This window comes from Ammospiza nelsoni, chromosome 2 (assembly GCF_027579445.1).
Source record: "Ammospiza nelsoni isolate bAmmNel1 chromosome 2, bAmmNel1.pri, whole genome shotgun sequence".
NCBI lineage: Eukaryota > Metazoa > Chordata > Aves > Passeriformes > Passerellidae > Ammospiza > Ammospiza nelsoni.
This window is the reverse complement of record NC_080634.1, coordinates 38,788,647-38,814,498: the sequence shown is the minus strand read 5'-3', so window position 1 is coordinate 38,814,498 and position 25,852 is coordinate 38,788,647. Positions and strand designations below refer to the sequence as shown.

At 38.9% G+C, this 25,852-nt stretch overlaps 1 protein-coding gene across 2 annotated transcripts in view; it reads left to right on the top strand.

Annotated features, from left to right (window-relative positions):
• NOX4 (NADPH oxidase 4) overlaps positions 1-25,852 on the top strand; it is a 110,135-nt gene that overhangs the window by 50,944 nt on the left and 33,339 nt on the right. For both annotated transcript variants that reach the window (XM_059467151.1, XM_059467152.1), the window contains one exon: positions 12,650-12,731. In XM_059467151.1, coding sequence (XP_059323134.1) covers positions 12,650-12,731 — 82 coding nt within the window. The remainder of the gene's footprint in view (positions 1-12,649; positions 12,732-25,852) is intronic.

The window sequence follows — 25,852 nt, the reverse complement described above, 5'->3', positions numbered from 1 at the left end:
TTCCCTTTAGAAATGTGAACAATAAAATTGCTTAGTAAATGAATAAAATATAAAATGTAACACCTATTTTTTAAAATATAAATTTTTAAAATAAAAACTTTTTAATAGAAAAATACTAATTGATTTTAAAAGAATTCATATGGTCAAGAATACTGTCCGAACGCCAAAAATATCACTTGTAAATGCTCTCCCAACCTCTTCTTAGGATTTGTATGTCTCCAGCTTTCTTTATCTACTCTTGGCTGTGTTCCCAGCTTAGGGTATATTTGCTGTAACATGCCATGGTCTCACTCTGTCCTGTGTAGACACACACTCACATCTTGGCAGAGTGCAGTTTCTGACAGGGAAACTGGGAAAAGAGATGGACATGTGAGAAAACATAACTATGACTTGCCTGAAGTACTGCATTTGATTTACATATACATGCCCACACATATCCCTAAACTTTCAGCCTTTGGGTGTGGTTTTTAAATTTTAAATTTTGTTCTCTTATAATCTCAATGTCCTTGATAAACCACAGTTTGATTGGAAATATTTGACCATCTACAAAGAGTAAAATTTGGACAATGGTTTACATCACTGTGTTCTTAGTAATTTGAAGGTAAATTCTTCTGTTCTGCATATAGAAGCTGATAATGAGTGGTTGACTGCTTAGTATTGTGACTTACCTGGAATCAGAAATTTTTTAAGAAAAACTATTAATAAAACCTAAAATTCTGTAGGGAACACCATGATCATGAATAAGAGAGAATGCTTCTCTGCTGGGAAGAGAGCCTGGAAAGTCTGTGGATCCAAATAAAAATATTAGTGGTTTTATATGTATTGGAGAAATAGGCACTCAGTGGAGATGACAACAACTTCTTTCAGTGTTGAAGGAGGATTTGGGGGAGAGGAGGAGTTTCAGAGCTTATTCGATATTTTGGGTATTGCTCAAGTGTCTGCTCTGAGGATTTTACTGTACTGTCAGTGTTAACAAGTACACCTACAGCCTCCAAAAAGCCTCCTCATATTATATGAAATTAAAATAAATCAGTAGGCAGTTTGTGCTCTTGACTGCAACAAGCACCTTTAAGGACTATCTCCTGTCATAAATTTAACATATTGCCTTATTCATTAAACGCACTGTAAGTGCCATTTCCTGAAGGAAAATGCCACAGACACCCACGCACATTTCAGAGTCAAAGCTGTGGTGCTTGGCTGTGCTTTACCAAGTGACTGGTGCCAGCCTGACAGCACAGGGCTTTCCCTCAAGGATTTCACTTACACTATGTCAGCTGAGTGTCTCCTCAGCTTAGCTGTGACTGGTTTGAAAAAAGCAAAATATTTAATTAAAGACATTTTTACAATTTCTCTTATTTGATGTTTTCCTTTTTTTAATGGGTTGAGGAGATTATGCTAATTGTGCCCTGTTATTAACGAGCATGGCAAATGAAATTTTCTCAGCACAATTTCCAAAAAAAGCAGTAATTCCTTAATCCAAAAATTTGTTAAGGAAGAGTATTTCTTTAGAAGTGTCCCATACTTCCCAGCATATATGCACCAGCATGTGCCATGTCTGCTTGAAGAGGATTTTATCTTTTCTGTGCTGTTATGTATTGCTGAGTTTGTGATGGTGCATTGATGTGCAGTTATATGCCAGGTCATGACTGGTAACTGATATCTAGTGATAGTTTATACTCACAGGAATTGGCAAAATCACTTTTTCAAATAAGGATGTGCCAAGTCATTTCCTTACAGTGATGTGATGAACTGTTTGATCCAAATCATGTTAAACCACTTGTTTAGTGGTTATTCTCTGTTCTAGGGAATAGTTATCAGTTTTAGTATTGCATTATAAAATTTTTCAACTTTACTCTCCTGTTCAAGGCTGGGTATACTTTTTCTGTTGACTTGAGTAATAACAGACTTTCTGTCATGTAAAAACATTTCTATTTAATATTTCATTACATTCATAACATTAGTTGAAGGATGGAGGTGACACCCTCATAGGAAATCCCACAACATATTTTAACAAAAGTCAACACAAGGGCTAGTGCTAAGTCAATAAATAAAGGTATTCGTAAGTAATTATGAATTAAGAATAAATGAAAACTACCCAGACAAGGTTGTATGTAATAATTTATATTCCGGCAGTTGTCTGGCTTAAGTTCTCAAGAATGACTTGTCTAATTCAAATGTAAGAAGAAATAACAGAATTGCTCACATCAGGGTGAAATGAAACCATGCTTTGGATACATTTTCTGATACACTTGTGTGCATTACATTTTATCACCCATAAAAAAAAAAGGAGATAAACAGTATTTAATGGCTCATTTCATTTGTCAGTCATTCAAATGATTTCCTGCTAAGGTTTTGATATTGCCCTTTGAGAGATGTTATAAGAAATGGAGCCTCAGATGTGATTAGATCTTCGGAAAAAATGTACAGTTTTTCCCAGTGGATCATCCCCAGCTGACTAGCAAAATTTATACAGGAAATAGAATCCAGCTGAGCTCTGCTCACGTTATCCTATGTAATGCTTCAGTGTAGCTGGTGCTTTCAGGGAAGAAGTTGTGTGTGTTCTCTGAAAGAGACAGGCAGCTGACAACACAGGGGAAATGATTTTTAGATATCGATGGAGTCCCTTAGCACCCTGTTTCTGCTTTTGTTTCTTACTTGCAGCCCCACTGTTATTTCTAGCTGTTGAGTTCAGCTAAGTGTTTGGCTGGACAGGCATTTCCCACCCGGGGTGCCTGTCAGCGCTGCTCACTCCCAGGGCTGTATCCAGCACAGTGCAGCTTCCCCTCTGGGAACAACTTAGCACCTTCCATGTGGGTATTCACACAGCCTGGCTGTGAGCAGGGCCAAGTTAGGCCTGATGATCCCCCTCTAAGGTCAGCTAAGCCTTGGTGATTAGCAGCATCACAGGGCTGAAGGCTGCTGTTGGAGGGATGAGGGTTGGGCCATCTCTACTTCATATTCCAAGGATGTGAGTGAAGGTGAATTAGCAAGGAAACTCCCATTCTCTTTCACAAACTCCTTTTTTCTTTGGCATTCTCATTCTCCTCCCATCCCTGCCCCAGGTAAGAGAAGGCAGTATTTCACCTGCCCAGTCTGTCTGAAGCTTATTGCAGGGCAGTGTCTTGCCCCTCATGTCTATCAGCTGTGCAGGCAGTTGGCTCCTAACCAGCTGTGGCCGTCTTGTCAAACTGACATGGGTTTGCAGTTTTGTCCAAAGGCAAAATTGAATGGGAATGGCAATGAATGGGAACAGCACAAAATATTGCTATTTATATTTTTTTCACAAGCAGACCTCCTGATTATGTCCTAGAGTCTTGGAATGGTTTGGGCTGGAAGGGACCTTAAAGATCATCCAGTTCCAGCCTTGGAGATGCATAAAACCCAACTGAATATGGCTATGAGCAGCCTGTTCTTTCTAACCATGCTTAAAGCAGGAGATTTCTTCTGCCCTCAACAATTCTGTGGTCCTCTACAGTTATTACATAGTAATTTATTTTCATATTTGAGAGTAATGATGAAGTTATGTCTGTATAAGTCAGAGGGTTAAATGGTCCCATGCTTAAGTTTAAATTGTCACCAAATAGGAATAGGTAAAAGCCCAAGAATGTGTTCACAGTTACTGGTAGTGGTTTTGTTATGGTACAAAATTTCAGTCTTGGATAGAAATTAATTCCATTATTTTTTGACTGCCATATTAATCTGTCTATTGAAAAGTTCTTGTCACTTGTTCAAATGTGTAAAATATGTGACACTTGCAAACATATTTTTAGACTTGGCTAAAAATACCGGTGGATGTATGCATGTGGGTATGTGCTGGTGTTTAATATATTTGGTGACAAGCTAATACACATGGCTGGCAATGATGAGACCATGGCGGCCCAAGAATAACACTTTGGAGTCACAATAACTATTTCCATGAAGACATCAGCTTAGTGCTCAGCAGCACTAAAGAGAAAAATTATTAGGAGCCGAGTAGAGAATAAAGCCAAGGAGATGACTGTGCAGCTGGTGGGTGTTTCTGTGGTGCTACCAGGACTTCAGTCCTGTGTGCAGATCTGGTCTTCATCACTCAGACATGACACTGGCCAGGGCTCAGGAAGGAATGGCAAAGATGATCAAAAGCGTGGAGAGGCTTCCAAACGTGGGATAACTGACTATGCAGTCACTCTTTAGCCTGAAAAAGATCTAATTCAGGGGAATATAGCCATAGTCTGCAAAATCATGCATAATGCTGAAAGAGTGGGTGGGTGGAGCCTCACTGTTCACAGTTTCTGCCAGTATCAGAGTTTTTGGCCATCATATACAGTCAGTAAGATTTCAGAGCAAACTTAAGGTGATGAATCTTCATGTAATAGGTGAGAAACACATGGAACTCCTTGTCAAAGAGTGTGGAGTGGATTAGGTTTACATGGGGACTGGGCAAGTATACATTAAAAAGGAATCTAAGATTTTCTTATTAGACAAACCACGTTAGACTCAGGAGAAGCACTGGCATAGAAAAGCTCAAAAGCAGAGGGGTCTTACCCTGTGATCATTCTTCCATAGATGTATCCAGAAATGAATCCAGATATTAGAGTAGGGGGGCCTTGGTGTGAATCAGTACAGCCTGATTTATTGCGCCTTTGCTCAGCCTTTTAGAGGCAAACCCTTTGGAGATGTGCAGAGCTGGATAGTATTGCAATAATTGCACATCTGGATAGTAGCTCCATTTCAGTGTTAAAAAGTTCTATGTAGCTTTTGGAAGGTTTGGCTTTCTCCAGTTTCTGTAGCAGATTACAAGTTACAAAGAGAGAACCAGTTAAATCCTCCTGCTTTGCGTAGTTTGAGTGTATTTTTTTCCTTTTTCTATGAAATAAGGACTTTCTAGAACAAGTGTCACTACATTATCTTAAAGCCCAAAAGGCTATACTGGTGCCTAATCATTTCTTCTGTCTTGTTGTGAAAGAGGAAGCTACAGCACTAGTGAAGGAAATAGTAGTGATCCTCCCTACATTTGCTCATGGGGAATTCAAAAAGCAAAGTATCGCCCTTCATGGCTACAGGAAGCAACTGTAGAATGCAGTGCTATAAAAAAAATCTGCATAAATAAGTTTTCCTTCAGAGCATATATTTATAAAGTATTTTTTAAAGTAGAGGTTCTGTGTTGTTTAGAAACTGTTTTACTGTGGTACTTTGTAAGAGCTGAGCTGTGGAATGAGCTTTACTGTCATGACAGAAATAGTCTTCATATATAGTAAGTATCTATCTCTAAGGCAAAAATTCTTCCTTGACTAAAGTTCCTTGATTATTTTGAACTCCAGCAGTCAGCTAAGTACCAGCTCCACTAGGGAATTGCTGTGTAATCTTTACAAGGATTTCTAACTCAGAAGCATTTTCTAACTTAGTAGTGAGCATCAAGACTGCTTGACTTTGGTGTTGTGTTCTCTTCTCTTCCCTGGCTGTCTGGGAAACCCAGGTCGTGCAGTGTAGCTAGCAGGCATTCTGGGTCACTCAGTGATGTCTTGTCAGGTCAGTCGTACAAAATGCAGCCTAAATAAGGTCCTCCACATCTCTCCTCCCTGTTTTGAAACAAAACAAGGGATGCTTTTTCCTTCCCATCATTCATCTCCTTACCTTTTAAGGTTCCTGGGACAAGAACTGCCTTTTTCTCTTTTTCTTCATTGGCTGATACAGGGCCATATATACCTAAATTATGCAAGATGTGTGATTATAGTGTAAGTGAGGGAGATCTAGTTAGAAATAAATCCATCCAAGCTAATTTTGATGTAGCAGTTGTGACAAATTTAAGGACACAAGAAAGCACCTAGAATTCCATCAGGGAAAGGATTTGCCAATTCTGAAATCAGGGAGGGAGAATGCTTTTGAACTGGTAGGCACACAGCTAGAGAAAAGAGAAGGAGCTTTTTAGGGTGCAAAGGCAGGTTAGGAGAGAAAGCAGGGCATACAGAGTCTTTCTTTAAAGAAAGGAGGACTATTCCACAGGTCTAGAGTGACTGGGAGTTCACTGCAGATCTGTGTTATAATTAGTCAAATTCCTATTCCCCCCCCTCACGCTCTGCTTATAAACTAAAGTCCTGTAAAAGAAAATGTTGAAAGGAAGGATGATCATTTTATTCATCTACCTTGGATCCACTTGCCTTTCTGTAAAGGCTTCTCTATTTCCCTTAAATGAATATAAAGAGCAAAGGGTTTATATATAGTTTTCAACTTCTTGAGTTTTCACTAGTTTTCAGGGTTTTTCAGTAACTCTGTAAATAATGACACTAATTAGTCTTTCAGACAACTGATCAGGAGGGAAGGAAATGGTGATGAAAAATAGGAGAATTAAACTCTGTGAGGCTTAATGGACTGAGAATCATGGAAGTTCAGTCTGGTCAAAAAGCCTGTCTCTATCAGCAAAATATGTATGTTTCAGGGAAATTCTGAGGCTGATGATGTAATAATTTTGGAACCTTTTGATCATCAGCATTAACTCATCATCTTTTTTTTCCTCCCCTTTTAATCTGATGGAGGATATTTGTAGCACTGACTCTTCAAGAGGAGAGAAGTGATAACTCCTTAATTTCAGGAACTTCGGCCATTAATAAGCCACAGGTCAAACTGAAATATCAGACATTTCATTTTTATGCCATCTTGTTGCTCATCATTGTTTTATAGCCCTTAACTGGCAAAGACTTCTTCCTAATTGCCTTTTATTTTTACAACGCACTGCAGAACTACTTATGACAGCTTTTCCAAATTTACGGAGCTTGAAAACAAGTCATATTAGTGGATTTCAAATCCTATTAAATTATCATCAACAGTTTTAAGAAAGCTGACTTATTTTTAAATTTATTTTGTTTTAATTACTGCAACTTGGTATTCATGACATGGAAGGTGTACAAGCCACTGTGAATTTTGCATAAAACTGGGTAGTTTTTTTAGTTTGAAATTGCAGGACCTACAAGTGTCCTTGTGGTGAAAGGTGGAACTGATATTTGTTTCTCAGAACGCAGAAGAGGTAATTACAGAAACATGACTACAAAATATCCAAATGTAGAAGAGTGTCACTATGGATAGATCATTTGGTGGTCTGATGAAGCTGTTCTGTTCTCCCACTCTCTGGTTGCTTTCTCATCACCTTTCTTTTTATGCTTATTAACTTCATTTAAAAAAAATCCATAAAACTAGTATTAATGAAATCCTTATCCTGTTAAGCCAATTGCCATTGGTGTTACAGTGTTCTGAACTGAGTTGATTGTATGCAATTTGACCTTTCTTTATTAGTGGTTCAGAAAATGGTCCAAAGGTGTTGGGTAAAGGTAGTTGGGATAAACAAACCAGTAATGGCTCAGACTTCAGGTATATAGTGCAGTGACCTCATAGCTTCATACCCATCAAACTCTGAAGGAGCAGGGATTTGATTTTCCAAGACCCTTGGAATTCAGCAGAGTGAAATTACAGTGAAAGTGATTTTGCTGTTATTTTCCGTAAGATATTTTGTAACAAGAAGGAGTGACAAAAGACTACCGCAAGACCTAACTTTTAAAGTCAAACCTTACACAACTGCAGTGTGTGACTTTTGGTATAATTTTTGAAGTGCTAAAGCAGTAAGACCTTCAGGGACGTGACAGCTTTGAAAAGGAAAGCCAGTGCTCATTGTGCCACAGCGTGTTTCTGTCTACAGAATGTGAATAATAATGTGTTTTAACTCACAGGGACCGTCTATAGAAATTATTTTTCTCCACTGTGAGAAGCCCCAGATATTAAAATACTGCAGAAATTTCCTTTGTGTCTCTTTCCACTTCTGTAATATATATCCTGGCAGAAGGAAACTTGACTGTGTAACCAGTTTGAGTGACCTTCAGACCATATGCCCATCTTGCTCTCATTTTTCTGACATTACTGTCAACTCACCATACTGAGCACAACTCCATTCTGTTTGAGAACAAATATGGCATTAATCTAAATATTTTAAAGGGAAAATTTCTCTTGAAATGCATCCTTCTGTCCTTGTAGATTAACTGGCTTGGCATTAACATGTATTACCATAAAGATGGTAAGGGTATTTATAACTGAGGTTCCAGTAGCTGACTTGTGAATATGTTATGCTGGGAGGGAGAGGAGGAGCAAAAGGTAGAACAGAGAGAAGAAAACTTAGATAAAAGACAGGGAAGAAATAAATATATAGGATAGGTTAAATTCATAAAGATTCCAATGGCAAACTTTCTTTTCTTTAGAGTATGCAGTCTTCCTGATTTAGGAGGACGGGGCATAAGACTGTGTTATTGCAACCAGTCTGCAGTCATCACAGGTAACTAATTATGCTACATATTTAGCTAAACATGTATAGTCTCAATGAGACTGCCTAAATTTAACTGAGGACTTCTCACTGATAAAGAATTTGGAAAGAACTGTACACTCAAAATGAAAGCCAGGAGGAAGTTGAGGCACTCATCATATTGAAAACATAACATAAATTTGAGCAGAAGATGTGACTGTGCAACCCTTCGTGATGTCTCTGAGAACTTTGTCCTGTAGGCAGACTTATGGGAGCATCAGTGAGACAGGCTGCAGTGTCACACACAGCAGAGCAACAAACCAGTCGGTGGTATAGCTGATCTCAGAACAATGTGAACAGTCCTGTTGCTAGTACAGACTTTAACTTATGCAAATTGTATGAATGAAATGAGGAACAGAGGAGGTAATTGCCAGTTTTCAGAAGTAAGCAACCTTGGCTAAGTAAATGTTATTCTTTTTTATTTTAGTGAATCAGACCAACACCTAGACAAAAGCATCACAGGAAAAAGGACTCAATTTTGGAAGATACCTCTCTAAATTTATCCAAGTAATAAAAAGACTGTGACTTGTTTTAGTTCTATTGGTCAACTACTGATTGCAAACCAAAATAATGTAAAAATGTTCTAATTATTGGTTTCATTAGTTCTCAAGTCTTTCATTTGTTGTTGTAGCATGAATTAGAACAATGTCTTAGGTTTCTTAAAAAATTCTTCCCCCTTTGGGAAGATATTGTTTTGACTTTTTTTCTTGTGAATTTAAAAGCCTTCTCTTGTAAAGCATCAGTCTTCTATTTCCTTTTGTAAGAGCACCAAAAGTACCTGTGCTGTAAGTGGCTACCCAGGCTCTTGTCACCTCCTCATCACCTTGTTGGATGGTCTTAAAGGCAATAGTGTCATTTGTCCAGAGTGACTTTGGTACTAGGCACATATTGGTGTAATAGGAGCATGTCATAGAGCTGAAAAATGACATGTGTGCACAATGGTCCCATGGGACAATTCAGTCCTAAAGACTCCTGCATGAACAGGACATAGAGGTTAATGTGCTGGGAGAAGCTGTAGAATAGATTTGAGATGAGGGGCAACACTACCATGTAGTGTAAGTGTTTCTGTGGTGTTCTGGTTTCAGCTTGAACAGAGTAAATTTTCATACTAATAGTTGGTACAGTGCTGTGTTTTGGATTTAGGATGAGAATAATGTTGATCACACATTGGTGTTTTAGTTGTTGCCAAGTAGTCTTTATGCTAAGACAGGGACTTTTCCTCTTTACATGCCCTGCCAGTGAGAAGGTTGGAAGGCATAAGGAGTTGGGAGTGACACAGCCAGATCAGCTGACCCCAACTGATCATGGGGATATTCTGTAAAATATGGCATCGTGTTCAGTGCATAAACTGTGAGGAAAGCTGGCCAGGAGCCACTGCTCAGGAACTAGCTGCACATTGGATGGCAAGTGTGAGCCAATTGCATTGTACATCACTTGTTTTGTATATTCTAATTATTTTTCTTATTATCACCATGATTATAATTTCTTCCCTTGTCTGTCCTAATAAACTGTCTTTGTCTCAACCTATGAGTTTTCTTCCTTTTACTCCTCTAATTCTCTCCCCCATCCCACCATGGGGGGAGTGAGCAAGCAGCTGTGTGGGGCTTGGTTGCTGTCTGAGGTTAAACCACGCCACATGGAAAAATGAGTAAAGTCATATGGTGAAAAGAATATACATCTGCCTGGGAAATTTGCCATAGCGTGGGGGGAATAAAAAAGTTGACTTTAGCTAAAACAAGATCTAGTAGGAAAACTGTTCAGGCCAATTTCAGATGCCATAACTTGGCCGCTTTTGCTCCCGTACTGGCCAGCCCTGTCACATTACTATTCAAAATATTTTCAAGATCACTACTTGCTGAATTGAGTCCTGGAGTGCAGCCAGGTGGCCTTGATCAATGTGAAAGGGCAGCAGCACAAGAATAGGTCACAGAGTAGGAGATAGAGATGGAATATGGCACTCTGCCTGGGTGATATCCATCTGAGACAGAACAATGGGTGCGACATATCTGCACACTCACTGAGATGTGTTTTGTCTCTCCCAGAGCGTCACAGATCCTTACCAAGATCTGACAAATCAGCTTCACTCACCTACCTGTAATGTGGTGTTGCGCAGCATTGAATTGAGTAGGAGCATGTCTCTCTGTGCTTGACATTGCTGTCACACCTGGTTACAGGCCCTCAGAAGTAAATCAGCGGTGCCACCACAAAGAGAGATCCTTAATCGTGGTGTCTCACACCGTGTTCTAGAGATCAAAATCCTCAAGTCATGGAAAGAAGTGCTGTCACTCAGTGTTTGCCATGGTAAACTTCCTCCCATTCCTCCACCAGGCACGCACAAAGGCTGTTGTTTGAATGGAGGCTTTTGTAAAGGACACCTGGAAATGCATCAATAGCTTGGGTTGTGTGGGGAGATTACTGAAGCAGGGGTGGAAGTTAATGTGCTGGCTCTGAAACATGAGGGGATATTTTGCATTGGTGAAAACTTTCTGTAGCCTTTCAGTTCTTGTCCATTGGCTTTTGAAGATGGTTAATGTGTCATCTTTAAGGATGATAGGGCATGTGTGTGTACAGCCTATTGCCATGTACCAGAAGACTGAAAGAAAAGCAAATTTCTCCATCTTCCTAAAATTTCAAGCAGAGGTCAAGAAGTAGTGTAGTGGCAAGCTTTTCCTCAATACAGTGAGCAGTCTGTTTCCTGAAAGTACTCATTGGAGTTAACTTTCATCTTTACAGTATTGCATTTATTGAATTTGTTTTGTTGGCCACATCTGCTCTTTGTCCTAGTTAGGCACAGGAAGACTGATTTACATTTTAAAGATTTGAGAAGAATTTTGGAGGTAGGAGTGCTTGTTTCTTTCAGAATTGAATATGAAGAGGTGTACAAATAAAGGAACAAAGATAAGCCCTTCTTTCTTCACTGGCAGATCCTGGTATCTTATCCAAGATGTTTGCAATATGTCTTAGCCAGCTGAGAAAAGACTCAGGTGTGAGATAGCTGACCTTTAAAACTGAGGCCTTAACAAGAGAGTTTTCCTTCTGAATTAACTGTGCTTTTTTCAAGGTATTACAACTTTATGGAGTATGATTCATATGGGTTTCTTTCCACTTTAGAGGCTACATAGCAGAATTGTATCCAAATTAATGGAGCTTAGTTTTGATACAGAATATTGCATAAATCTAAATGGTTTTTGTCTTGTAATTTTCTTATTCATAAACTTGGTGTTAGAGAATGTTTTAAGATACATAGGAATCTGGGAGGAGGAGGACTACACTTACCCTCAGGTTCAGTTTCCAGAATGAAAACTTTCATGGAAGAGAGCCAGTTTGGAGAAATCCATGGTACAGCTGCCACACACACCAAAGGCTACAAACTACGGTTTAGCAAAGGAAGGATAATACTGTAGCTGAAGACTTTCAGCCACAGTTATAAAGTATTGAAGGAAGGGTAGGAGGTGGAAAGGGCATCAGTTCTGTGCCACCGTAGGACAGATTAAACTTGCAGGTGACAGAAGGAAAGAAGGAAACAGAGCACATCCCATGCTATGGAGAGCTACTAAAGGAATTTGATCTGGGTGGGAAATCCCATTCTATCCCTGAATCTTAATATAATGTGAATTTTAAGGAGGTTTCTGTCTTTCTTGACTGAGAAATCTGGACTGATAGAACGTCCTACAGATCCCACTTGACTTACTGTGTCTAACCACCTCTAGAGAAAAGCATAAGAGAAAGGCAGCTACGCTAATTACAACCACCCTTTCATTTGGTGGTCAGTGAAATTAAGTTACAAAAGCTTTAGCTCCTGCAGAAAACCCAATAATGCAGTTTTTGAAATAGATAATTATGACAAAAAAGAAATCCAGTCTTCCAACCATCCTTTAAAACATTGAGCCCATTACCAACTTTTGTACTGCAGTTTAATTTATATGAATTAATTAATCTGTGTTTGTTTTGACTACTGTGTTCCTTAATGTGAATTCTTAGGGGCTCCTCCTTTCTGTTTAGACTAGGCTCTTCAAGGCAGAGACTTTTTACGGCTGGCTGTGCATGATAGTCAGAAGACCTCTGTGCAGACCTTAGAAACTTATAGGCACTACTAGAATTTAGTACTGAATGAAAAAAAAAGGCATTTTAAAATATTACGTTTTACAGGAAACAGTGATTTTTAGTCCCTCCATGCTTAGTTTTGTCCTCTGCTAAATATTTCTGGAGAAGAGAATTCACTGATATTACTGCTTGCTTGCTCGTGGCCTGAACGTATAATGCAGAGTCACAGTCTGGGTTTGTTTTTTTTTTTTTTTTCCTTCTTTTTTTTTTTCTTTGTCCTGACAGAAAGATTTCGGGATTTACTGCTTCTGCATTCAAATCAAGATACAGAGATTCTGCCCATCTTTCAGCAGAGACGCTATCCCAAGTAAGTAAGATTGTCTTCTTGGGAGAAATAAAATCTTTATCTATTTGCAGCGAGGGAGAGTAAAGCATTTATAGCATTGTACATGCTTTTGGTGCAGAATCCTTAGACAGAGCTGTCAGGGAGCCACACTAGCAGTGATCTCTGCAGTCTTTTGACTGGTGTTGAGGAGAAGCAGACACGCATTGCAAGCACGCTCAGCTGTCACTGGGGGAGGTGGTGGTGGTGGTGGTGGTGGTGATGGTTGTGGTGGAGCACAGATGTTGAGTTGCCTGGATCAGTGTCTGATGGAGCTTTGTTTCTCTATTGACACAGGTAGATGTTTTATCAGGCTAATCCCCATTCTTGTCTTCTGAGATTCCATCATTGATGGTGACAGATTCCCTTGAATTTTAACAGGCTTTCCTCTGAAAGCCTGCAAGTACTAGGAAACATTTTTTTTTCTGCCTTTTTTAGGAGTATATGTTTGCCTATATCCCTAAAGGGATTTAAAGAGTAGTGTTGAGTGTTAAGGAGGTCTTGAATGTATTGTGTATCCTGGACAATAGCTCTTCTTTTTCCAAGTGACATACCTGAGTGAAGCAATAAAAGCTCTTTGCTGTTTTATCAGCTGGAAGAAACAGTCACTTTCAGCTTGAACTGAGGCAGTGAAGGGGAAAGAAGAAGAAATAGTACTCACATTAACCCTGACCAGAATGAGCAATGAAAGAATGCTAGTGCAGGGTGGACAGAGGGGGGAGATGGAAGAAAGAATGTATGTAGACAGTCCTTCAATGATGGTGAAAACAAGCACAGTTATTTATTTTAGTTATTATTGTTAGGAGGTTTCTGAAATAGATTAGAAGTCAGTGAAGCTAGGTTTCAAATCTCTTTAAATCTGATAATACAATTTTTTTTAAGAACAGACAGTTAGAGAGGCTGAGTGCTGAAAGCCAGTCACCTCCTTGCTGTGAATACTTGAAAATAAAACCACTCAAGGATAAAATCCTGATTCTGAAAATGACAAAATTTTGCTTTGACTTCAAGGGAGACACAGTTTTATCACCCTAAATTTCTTGTTTGCATTGTCCATTGTCACTATATTACTGGAATACTGTGGAGGTACAATATATGAAATAGTGGAAGGCGCCTTATGTGTATGGATTGATCTGCTTGTTTCATTAGGACTTCCATGAATTATTACTTTTCTCCGTCCTTTGGAACCCTGGCAGTATTATGCTTTACTTGGCTTAGATTATTTCATTTTTGATATGGACACTGTCAGACTGGTCTGAGAAACCAGTTTGTTGTCCTTCCTCAAAGAACAGACTTATCTTTATATAAATCATTCCTAAGATGTTTGACTTTCCATTTCATTACATTCAATTTATTGCTAGCATTCTTGGCAAAAAGTCTACTAACAATATTACACAATGTCAGATTCATGGGCGAATGAGTTGTCTGTTGTCTCCTGACAGAGGATGTGTTCAACTCTTCAAAGATCACAGAGCAAATATCTTGTATGGAGCTCTGCTGCTCTTTGAAGTTATAGTGGCCTTGCATTCTCAAAAAGGGTACATGTTTTCAGCCATGTTACTTGGGAAGATTGACTGCTTCCTCTAATATACAAAAGTTGGCCAAATTTTGGCACCTAAGCAAAAAGAAGTTTGCATATGTTCTTCAAAGCAATAGATTCTTGTTTATAGCATCATTAATTGGTGCAAATTTGCTCACTTGTTACAGAAATTTATCATATATTACAACCCGTTTAGAAACTGGTTGAACGCTATTGACTTATCCAAATTTCCCCAGGGGTTGACTTTTGAGCAAGGTACTTGAGTTCAGCAAAGTAGAAAACCTGTTTATCTTAATAATATATTTTGTCTTATTCCCATATCATTTTTTCACCTTTCCTATTCTCATTTTCTCCAAAGTGTCAGTTAACAGAAATTAAGGCAGTGAAGAGACAAATCTCCTAAATCAGTGTCCCTTCATGACTTCAGCTGAGCAGTGGCTGGTTGTACTACATTAGGATCTGAGTAGAAAAGCCATTTTAATGAGATGTTGTCACAGGGAACAAACTGGAGCTTGTACTGATTAAAGAAATCCAAAGAATATCGAAGGTTAAAAATAGAAGAGAATTTTTAGTAGTGACTTAGCTGAATAACTTGACTAAGCAGGGCTTAGTAGGTAGAAAGGATAAAAGTTTTCACATATTTAAGAGACAAATGTCCAAAGGAAGGAGATTGGATAGGAGGATGTTCAGCACCACTCAGGATACTCAGAATCATTGCAATAAATATTAAAGGCTAAATGCGCAAACTATAATCCATCAACGTTTGGAAGAAGTAGAAACCTTGGTGTTCTTGCCTGAATTATGTTCTTGTTCCTTTATTACATTAGGACCTGAACTCTTTCCCAGGTAACAGCCGGATAATTTTGGGTGCATCTTGTTCTCAGAGATGTCCATGCACTGGAATGTCTGGAAGAAGTTTTCTGGAATAAGCATGGACATTAAATTTTCTAGAATTTCTGGATTTTCTGGGGTAGATGTGTCAAAGAAACTTGCTTTGCCCTCCTAATTGATGGAAAAATGTGTGATATTTTTATTGTCCTTGTGTTTGCCTGAGTTTATTTGGACAGCTTTGGCTTAGCCAAGGAGCCAATACCTGCTCTGGCAAGCAGCGGATCTTACAAATATCAAGTCTTATAAAGTCACACAGCCCATCAGCTTGACTTCTTGATGTACCACTGTGTGCCCACACGGCATCATGAGCACCAGTTCTCACTGTGGCCTGTGGGCTGGGACACAGCACTCTGCCAGCTGGTGGGACAGCACGGGGTTGCAGAGCAGAAGGAACTTGGCTGTATCCTATGCTTCAGTCCCATGCCTAGAGTTTTTAAGAGTTTTTAATGAAAACACACTGTGCTGCATGTAGTTACATGTTACAGAACTAGCAAGAGCAATCTAATCCAGGCAAGTCATTTTGATACCTCAAGTGAATAATGTGGTTCAGGAATCAGATGTGACCAAATACCCTTATCCACTTAATCTGGAAACTGACCTGTCCACAAAGAGAACTATTTTGAGGGGAAAACCTGTCTCCTTGCTGACACGAAGCCATTACCATGTCCACAAGGATTCACATTCCTGAAACTAAGAATAAACCTGCAGCTGTGGGCAGCCAAATGGATTGGAGCGCAGAGCTGCCTGGGAAAACCCTCTGCATGCAAAACAAATGACAGACATATCTGCAGCTCCGTCCTGCTCTCCCTCACTCCACAAGCCTGCTGAACTCACTGAGGGGAGTTAGGCCGACACAACCAGGTCTGTCAGCAAACCAAACTTTTTCCAACAAATCTTATCCCGACTCCTTACTTTTCAAATGAGCATTACAGCCACTGTATATCATAAAAAACCTTTAAGGGTTTCACATTTAGCACATTTCTGCAGGAGCTTCTTTCATTTTGGTATCCACTTCATGCTTTCCTTTCTTGTCCACTTTGCTGATGTCATTCCTACATGTTTTGTCCACAGTTTCACTCATAAAATACTAGAACTGCTAGAGTGCAGCAAAGACTACACAGGATTGCTCCTGAAGAAGGCACTATGCTCATTAATTTGGCTGCAGGTTCCAGCATGTGATAGGGTGATTGGTGGTAGCAGGGGCTTAGGTTGCTCCATCCCTGCTGACTCCACTCTGCTCCTGACTGCCTGTGCTGTGTGCACAGAGGAAGGATATGCAATTGCCTTGAAGTGCCAGGGAGAAGTGCCACTGGTAGCTGGGCCTGATAGTGTCAAAAGAAAAAAGCAAACCCTAAAGAACAGAATGATAAGAAAAGTGATAAAAGAAGTGCAGGAGTGAGAAATTAGGTTGATGGGTGAATAAGGCAGGAGAGAGGCTGACATGGCACAAAGCAGCACTTAAAGAGAGATGTGCCAGAAATGCTACTGGCATTACAGGTTTTTAGCAGGTTTTTTTCTGTCTAGAAGTAACTTGACAGTTCAGCCATACTTTATATTTTCAAGTTAGTGCTGAAATCCTCATATAAATATGTGAGGTTTTTTAGAGGGATTATTTGCTTCTTTTTTTCCCCCTTCAGAAATATTTGCAGTCTTCACTCTTATCTTCTGTGGGTTTGACAAAAAAGTTTTTGGGTGATTCACAGATTTTCAGAACAGAAGGAGTGGTTATGTTCCAGCTAATTTGAGTCCCTTCTTAACATAAGCCATAGAGAATTACTGATAATCCCTGCAGCAAATTTTTCACTCAGCCAGAGCAGGAATTTAGAATCAAATTGAGATGTTAAAATCTGGAAAACTCACAAGCCTTTAGATCAGCTTCACCTGTGATAAATTTTTTAACTTCAGTTTCCAGTTTCTGCCATCTCACTGTACCATTTTCTTCTGAAGAAGAAAGTCCTGTACCATCTTAAATGTCACCTCCATACGAAAGGGTGGAGATCAGTTTAAAACTTACCCTTATCTTGAACAAAATAAATAATAATTTCTTGCAGGGTAAGGCTTGCTAAAGAGGTCTCTCTCCCAAAATCTTAAAACCTTTCAAAAGTTTTCCCACTTACTTTTAAAATGAAGTGAAATAAACAAAAGCAAAAAGCGCAAAAGGAAAAAAAGGCAGGAATGAAGAAAAACAACATTTTGGTGACTGTTTCCATAATGTGCACCAAGAGAAATAACAGCACTTCTTTATAGAATAGGGAGACAATCTAAACTCATAAATTTGGCTTTATAAGAAATAAATCTTTATTATTTAAATAGAATGACAAAGTCTTGAATTTTGGAGAAACAAATTAACTTAAAACCTATCATATATGATGAAATAATATTCCAAATGCATTTACTTTTCATCAGTCATAAAGTTACAAACCATTCTTTTGCATATGTTCACAGTAAATTAAGGTAGTCTTCTTGTGTATGCACAAAAATGCTGGTAATTTTCACATCATGAAAAATCCCAGAAAATACAGTTTTTTGATATATATTTATATGTATGTATCTTCAAATACATATTTCTGAAGGTCATCTTTGAAAAGCTGTGGTGAAATTTCAGCTCAAACAAAACTAAATGGTGTTATTCAATTCTCATCATGGAGAAGTCTAGACAAATAGACGGCAGAAAGTTAGTGCCCTCCCTAAACCATTGTGTCTTCTGGTTCACAATTGTTTATTTTAATGATAATGGATCTGTGGCAATTTTCTACAGCTTGAGATCTGAGCCAAGAAAGAGATAAAATTTCATAAATAATACCCCAGGAATAAAGCTTATGTCTTATTTGCAGCTGTCTTGAGAACATTTTTCTTTTTAGAGGAAAATAATTTGTGTCTAACACAAGACAGTAGTGAGATATGGCTGCTGGAAGTGATGCTTCTCAGGCAGTGGATCCACTGAGATTCCCTTGAATCACAGATTGAAATGAGCATGAGAGCAGCTAGCAGAGCATGGCCTAGAAACCCAGTTCAGTTTGCATTAGAAACAAAGGCAACATCTTCCCTGGTGTTCTTCAAGAGGAAAAATCGTGACCTATGTGTTCGTCACTGAGTCTTTATTGCAAAGGCAAAGAGATTTTTAATTTTAAAAAGAGGTGGAGAACTTTTAGGGAGTGGTTTTCTATTAAAGGCTTCCTGTGAAGTGCTTTACAAAAGATGTCCTCTTGTTATAGAGGAAAAACTGAGGCATGGCACTCTGATGTGAGGTACCAGCATCATCCAGGAACAATGCTCCTTGGGATGAGACCAGAAATAGAAATCAGGTCTTCCACAGTCCTCTCAGTTGTGTGCAGTTGGCTCTCTCATCTGAAATAACATCTATCCTCTTTTCTGCTGCAAAAACACGTGGCCTGCCCATATTGCTGAAATCAGATGGGAAGGTGCCAAATGAAGGAGCCTTTCAGAAGTACCCACACAAGCACTTTAAATGCTTTGTGTGGCATTGTACATGAAGCATGAAAATTACTGGTTTTGAAATGCTCCAAGATTTATTTCAAAATGCAGGCTAGAAGCAAACTATCTCCTCGTCTGTCTGTGTCCTCAGAAACCTGAGCTTCAGAGAATTTTGATGACTTGATTAAAAAAGAGACTTTGATGACTTGATTAAAAAAGAGACCTGCTTAAGGAGGAATGACCTTTAAAAGAAATTCAAGATGTTTGAGAAGAATATTTTTATGAGATTAGGATTTTGTCTCTTTTTTCTTTTTTTTTTAATTTTTTTTTTAGTGTGGCTTTTTGCAGAGATAACACCTTTTTCTGTAGAGTATACAAACCAGTGCAAGGCTGAGCTCCATGATAATAAAACCTTCATTCTAATTAAAGTCCATTTTCCTGTCATTAGAGGTTTTTACAAAATGGAAAGAACAGTATCAATGGGGTAGCTGGTAGCTGTTCATTAAAAAGAGCAGTCATGTTACAGGAGTAAAAATGCAACTATTGGATCTAAATTTTTTTGGAAGTGAAATGAAAACAGAAAGAAAGAGGACGGTAATTCATAGTGTGCATTACATATTTGAGCTCAGATTCTACAAAGAATTCGTGTGGACCCATCCAGATAATATCAAATGGGACCAAATCAGTATCTTGAAATATTAGGACTACACATTAAACTAAGATATGGCTCATAAATTCCTCGAGACATAGTCTATATTTTTTCAGAGTACCAGTACAGTACTGCAGTAACTTGCAAAACAAAGAGACTTTTGTTCTGTTTCCAGTAGCCTTGAGTTCATGTAAGAGCAGCATAGAGTGAACCAGTCCCCTTAATGTCAAGGGGAATTTTGCTCCTAACTTCAACGGGGCTCAGATATGAAATCTAAGGTGCAAGTATAAATCTTTCTAGGTAGAAAGATGTGAGGGAAAACAAAGAGATTTGTGCAGCAACATGCATGCAAAAGGGAAGCTCCGTGTGCATATATATTCTCTTTTAAGTAGCAAGCATTCTAGATGCTACTTGAACTTACCTGTTAGTTAGTTAGTTAGTTGTGGCTCATTAATAGGCATGAACTGTTCCATGAAAAACATTGTGGTAATCCTAGTTGAAAATGGGAAATGCCTGACTGAGAATAAAAGATGATTAAACCTTTCACAACTTTTGGGAGATGAAATCATTGCTTTGTTCAAAGTGAATGGGGTAAGACAAATCATTAGAGCTGGTTTTCATTTGGCTATCTGGGAGTATGAGCATGGTTTTTGATAAAGCTTGCTGATTAATTGATACATACATATCTACTACTCAACAACATCATGAGATTGTAAGGAGTTATCTGCCACCGGATATCTCGAGGGATGTTTTTTTAAAACAACTCAAACACAAGTTATAGTAGTTTGACACTGAAAGTATTAATGAGGTTCTTTGATTCATTATGTAAGAGAGTTAAAATGATCCCTTCCGCCCTTATATCCAATTTTATCATAGCTTTAAAAATAATGGCTTATATTAGTTTAAAAAAAGTAGTTTCACAATTACCATAGTTACAGAAATCCAAGCACTAGGCTCTGGAAAAGAAGAGAAATAAGTGCTAAGAAGTTTTGGTTGTTGACAGTAGTAATTTCCTCCTGGATGCATCAGTCCTGTGCAACCTACTCCAGGCAGGGGTTGAACTTGATCACCTCCAGAGGTACATTCCAACTCCATCACTCTGTGGTTCTGTGGTTCCATGTGACTGCGGGTAAAAGGGGACAGCATCATTCATTCACTCCTATACGCCTACCTGCACATTAGCATTTTTATTTTTGGCACCATTCTTTCAGTGAGGGACCCCAAGGCTGTTTTCTTTCATATAAACTGTTAAAGGAGGCAGTTAGTAAGTCTTGGTGGAAAAGGGAGAAAAGAAAGATTCCAGCTGTAATAAGGGCCAAAATAGACTATGTTACGCCGCTAAGCATTTGGAGGAAAAAGAAAAAGCTACCTGCCATGTTGTCCTTTTTGTTTCATGTTAGACATAAGACATAAATGTACTTCCTGGTCTTTAACAATGGTAGCGATTTATCAACACTCTTTGCAGTTCTGGCCATTTGCCAAATAGGTTTGAAGGTGCAGGTAAAGTGTGAGATAAGCATTTCATGTGTATCACAAGTGTCTCTATGCTTTAATACTGCAGAGGAGAGGAAAGCACAAACATTCAAGACAAAGGACACTGTTAGTATTCTAGTTTTGCATAAAATGGGCAAAGATGGTTTGTTCTTTTCAGGACACGAGCCTGGTTTTAAGTTTTAGCAGCATTTTGGTGCAAGGCACTGGTGAAGTGGTTTAATTCTGAGTGCCAGGCTCTTTAATGTATACATGAGGGAGACACTTCACATTTCTTTTTCGTGAAAGTTGTTGGCCTGTAAACTCTTGGTGATAATCAGAGGCAGCAGCAGGCCCATGTTGATCCAACAGCCATTCCCTGTCTCTTCAGAGAAATATATAGGAGACCTGGGCTGTGGGATGCCAAGAGGACCACCCTGAATTGAGCATCCCCAAATATACACGTCAGCCCTATTTCATGGAGGGAGCTGTCTCAACTATGAAGTTGTAAAAATTGGCAGTGGTAGAAAAGCTGTCTCAACCTATAGTATGTTATTATAGATGTTAATTATCCTCAGTCATGAGGATAGGAGTTGGCTGCTGGTTGATAGTGCCCAGTGGGCCAAGCCTAGCCCCAAGGAAACTTCTTCTGTGACCTTGTCAAGTGGTTTGAAAGAATCATAAGTGCTTTTGAACGGCCAGACAGCTAGCAGCTGGAAAACATTGCTAGCAGCTGCAGGACTGCAGCAGTCGTGATATTAGCTGCCAAATCCTTTCTGATTGTTGCCTAATCAGCTGGCTGAGGCTGCTCACAAACAGAGTTGGAGATTAAAGCAGATAAGTCCAAACACAAAAGCTGTTTGAGTAAAAAATATGTACTGGTTTGTTGGATGTTGAAGATAAATTTGGTGATATTCAGAGTTTCTGTTTTTTTTCTTTTAATAGAAGAATCTTGTGGGTTACACATTTGCAGAAAATTATTACTCTAAGCATCTGCACCTAACATGAGGCATCAGGTGTGTCAAGTGAGGTGATTAATGATGCATTTCTGTTGTAACAACAATGTGGTGACATTTTTTCTTCCCTTAAAGCAATGAGAGAAGGTGTATTATAGACACCAACCAGAAAGAAAAGATGTGAAAATCATTTGCTTTAGAGCCTAATAACTTTAATATAATACTTTGCTTTATGTCTTAATTATCCATTGCTGTCAAGGTATCTTTATAAAACAAGGTTTAAATTAAATTTGTGTGGGGTTGAAAGTCATGTAGAATCAAACTCTCATTTAAAATCAAACATTTAAAACTTTCTCATTCCCCCAGGAGCTTCTATAAAGCAAAATTGCTGCCTACTCCAAAAACCCCCACAGCATCAGGGTCAGTCCTCTTACCTCAGGTCTGCACACCAGTATGAAAATGATAACCTATATTACAAATGTTCTCTGTATTCTCTCTAGTTTCAACAAATACTCAATAGTGGCTTATGAAAGCAAAATGCCTGAGAGTTTCCAAGGTCTTGTTTTCCCTCTGCATGGTGCATCATGATGTTACATAAGGATATTATAGCTTTGTATTTCCACTCACTGTATACTGTGTCTTCAAGATTAAAATAGGTTTTGTAGGTACATTAGTGTTGGTGATTTGTAATACTCTTCAGGTTTAATTAGTTCCTCTTTTAGACAAATCACCTGAACAGATTGAATATTTTTATTATATTGAACCAGTTCTGAAACTCTTACAATATATTAATTTTTTCTTTTACTTGTATGGATAGCTGAAGTTTCCTAAATAATATTTGAAATGCAGACATGCATTCACAGTGGTTTCTTCAAAATGAAGGTATTTGCATCCCTTCTCAAAAGACTTTTGAAAGCTATTTTTATTTTTTTTTACTTGTGCCTTATTTCCTAATGTTGTTAGGGAAAATACAGCAATGGAAGTGGCTGTTAGCAATTTTCCATCATGTGGTACTCTTCTACCACAACTAGCAAAGAAATAGTGGCAGAACTGAGCCATCCATTTTCTTGTGCTTCAACTTGGACAAGGTAAATCATGTAGGTGTAATGTTATCTTGTGAAGGAGTCACAAACCTGATGTTCTGGCTGTTTGGGCATCATGAAGATGAAACTCTGTGATCTTAATAATACACCAAGAGTATCTCCTGCCACTGCAGTTTTCAAGGAAACCATCTCTAGGATTTTAGCACGTCACTCCATGAGTAAGAGTTCGAAGTGCATTGGAGAGATCCCACTCACTTTCCTCAAATCTAGGAAACTGGCACTTCATTCAAGCTGGTATAAGGTAAACTCTGGAGTTGTGAACTGAACCCGGGCTTTCCATAATTTTTTTAGTATAAGCTGAAAGAAAGATTAGAAAGTACCAAAATCTATTTATTAGGGTGATGTAGTGAGCAATTCAGTGTCAGCAGTTTAGTGCCAGTGTTTCTGAGTGCTGCTGTCCTGAAGGATCACTGCTGGTCTGTAACCAGTGTAATAGTCATTGGTTACATATTTAAGTTATGCCAGAGTGAAATGCTGTGCTGCTTTCTATCCAGAAAGAGCAGACTTTCTGTGAAGGGCAATTGTTACATGCCAGCCCCTTTGTCACCCCTGTTTTGTTCCAAGGAGACAACATGAAATTCTGCATCAAAGCATGTGTCAGACATGGCTGCTGAACTGAAGCAAAAGGAAAAAAACTCTACTATAATTCATTTTCTGAATTATGGGAAGGGAAGGGAAGGGAAGGGAAGGGAAGGGAAGGGAAGGGAAGGGAAGGGAAGGGAAGGGAAGGGAAGGGAAGGGAAGGGAAGGGAAGGGAAGGGAAGGGAAGGGAAGGGAAGGGAAGGGAAGGGAAGGGAAGGGAAGGGAAGGGAAGGGAAGGTCAGATGTAACTTTCTGTTTTGTGCACAGTCCATACATTACATGGAGAAAGATTCCTTAGTTCAAAAGAGCAGGTTTACCCTGTGGGATCAGCAGAGCTAAATGTAATGAGCTTGTTCAGTGACACAGGCTCTAATGGGCACTGCTCTTCTGACTGGCAGGCCATGTTGGTATTGATGGACAACCTCATCTCCCTCTATTTTGTACTAGGAAGGAGAGTTGAGGGGGAATGTCTTGTTCATTTATTTGCGAATTGCTGTGTCCTGATGAGAAAACAGGCTGAGTTCAACAAGTCTTCTTTTACACATGGTTCCATTAGCATTTGAACATCTTAATTCCAAAATCCAAGTGCAGCAGAATGGTTGTCCCTGGAGCTCAGCCCCTGCTTCCCTCTTTTCAGAGTCAGCAGAAGCTGAGATGGGAAACTTTCCTAGCTTTCACTGCTCCATCTGTAGCCATGCCTCGCTGTCTGAGAGCATAGTTAGTGTGCATCTGTATACATTTTGTCTTTCTGTTGTTAGATGGCAGTACCTGGATATGTAATGGTTGATGGTTAACTTTTTTATAGGTGCATATTTGCACAACAGCGAAGGAATCCACTTTAAAGAAGCCATGCAAACAGGAGCTATCAAAATCTGATATATCTCTCTCAGTAATTTTATAGCAAAATAGAGCAGGTTGCCTGCAGGCAGCTCTTAAGAGCATCACTTGAATTTAAGAAATCCATTTATGTCTGCAATGGCTATTTCAGCTGTTTGTGGTCATAGGCATCCCCCCACCAATTTAACTTTGTTTTTAGTTATTTGGCCCTGCACTCAGAGTCTGGCACCAGTGAATAGCATGTGCACCATGTAGAAATGTTTTGGCAATTATGATCCAATTAAGTTTAGCTTGTTCCCTTGTTCTATCCTTCTTGTGATATCCAGCAAGAAGACTCATGGCTGAGATATTTAGCATCTATTTAACAAACCAAAAATATCTCAATTTTGCAGAGTCTGGGGTTTGTTTATCTCTGTACTGAAGGTTCCTTGAAGAATGAAACTTCAAGGGAAATTATCATTAAAACTGCTTCACAGAAAAATATATATTAAAAGTAATTCTAAGTCATATATGGTTTTATTGTCATTGGGCCACTTGTGTTAAAAACCCCCCTGGGCACTCAGGTATTTGAACACTGTCATCTAAGGTTAGCTAAACTGATGAAACAGGATTAACAAGGAGATAACAAGGATGATGGCTTTATCCACAGTCATCTTTGCCCTTTCTTTAATTTGTTTGCCTTGGCAAGGCTTCTCCAGTGAGACATGAAGCTATTGCTTATCCTTTTTTAAACTGTCAGGTCACATCTGAAGATAAAAGCCATCAGTTGGGCAGATGGAAACCATAAAACAAATATCTAGAAACATTCCTTTGTGTAATGTTATACTCCTTTCCTTTTACTTGCTCATTAAAGATTGTGATCCATTTATTGATGAAATTTATGACCACCATTACAGGATATTAATGGACCTCACAAACTTTTAATGAAGTCATTTTTGCAATACTCGTCTCTGTCTGAGAAATACAACTATTTCTGTCTAACAGGTAGATACTGTCACAGTGTCAAGCTGGCTTGCCCAGGTTCTCCTAAGAAAGGTATGACAGAGACTGGGTCAACCCCAGCACAGCACCTATGCTGCTGCATTCCTCCTATCCCTTTTTGCTCTTTGTAAAGTTCCTACACCAAGGGGGAAGTCGATTAGGGATCTTTAGGCATTTTCACAGTAGTTGAAGTGATGTCAAAAACATTCACTGGTGGGCTAGTGAATGGTTGATATATGCAGCCATCAGGAAAAACAGTAATGCAGTTTTCAGAATCTCAGAGAGGATTCAGAACCAGACAACCAGACAGTATATTCTGGACAACCAGAAAGTATTCACTTGTCTGTCCAATTTTACCTTTACAATTTGTTTAAAATACAGGTGTTAAGGGAATCCCTAAACAGAAGCAAACTAAGTGATATGGTGGAACACCAAATCACTGATCACAGCTGATGGATAAAGAGAAGTCTTACAAAGATGAGGTTTAGTAGATAAAAAGAACCTAGAGGGCTGGAATTTCATCCAGTCTGTGCTACCCATGTCCTATGGCAAAAAAGCTCTTCCACTAAAGCTAATTTACTTTTATAGTGTATTTCTGCCTGATAATACACCTTTTACTCCTGCAGAACTAAATTCTGATATCACGAAGTTCAGTGGCATTTTTG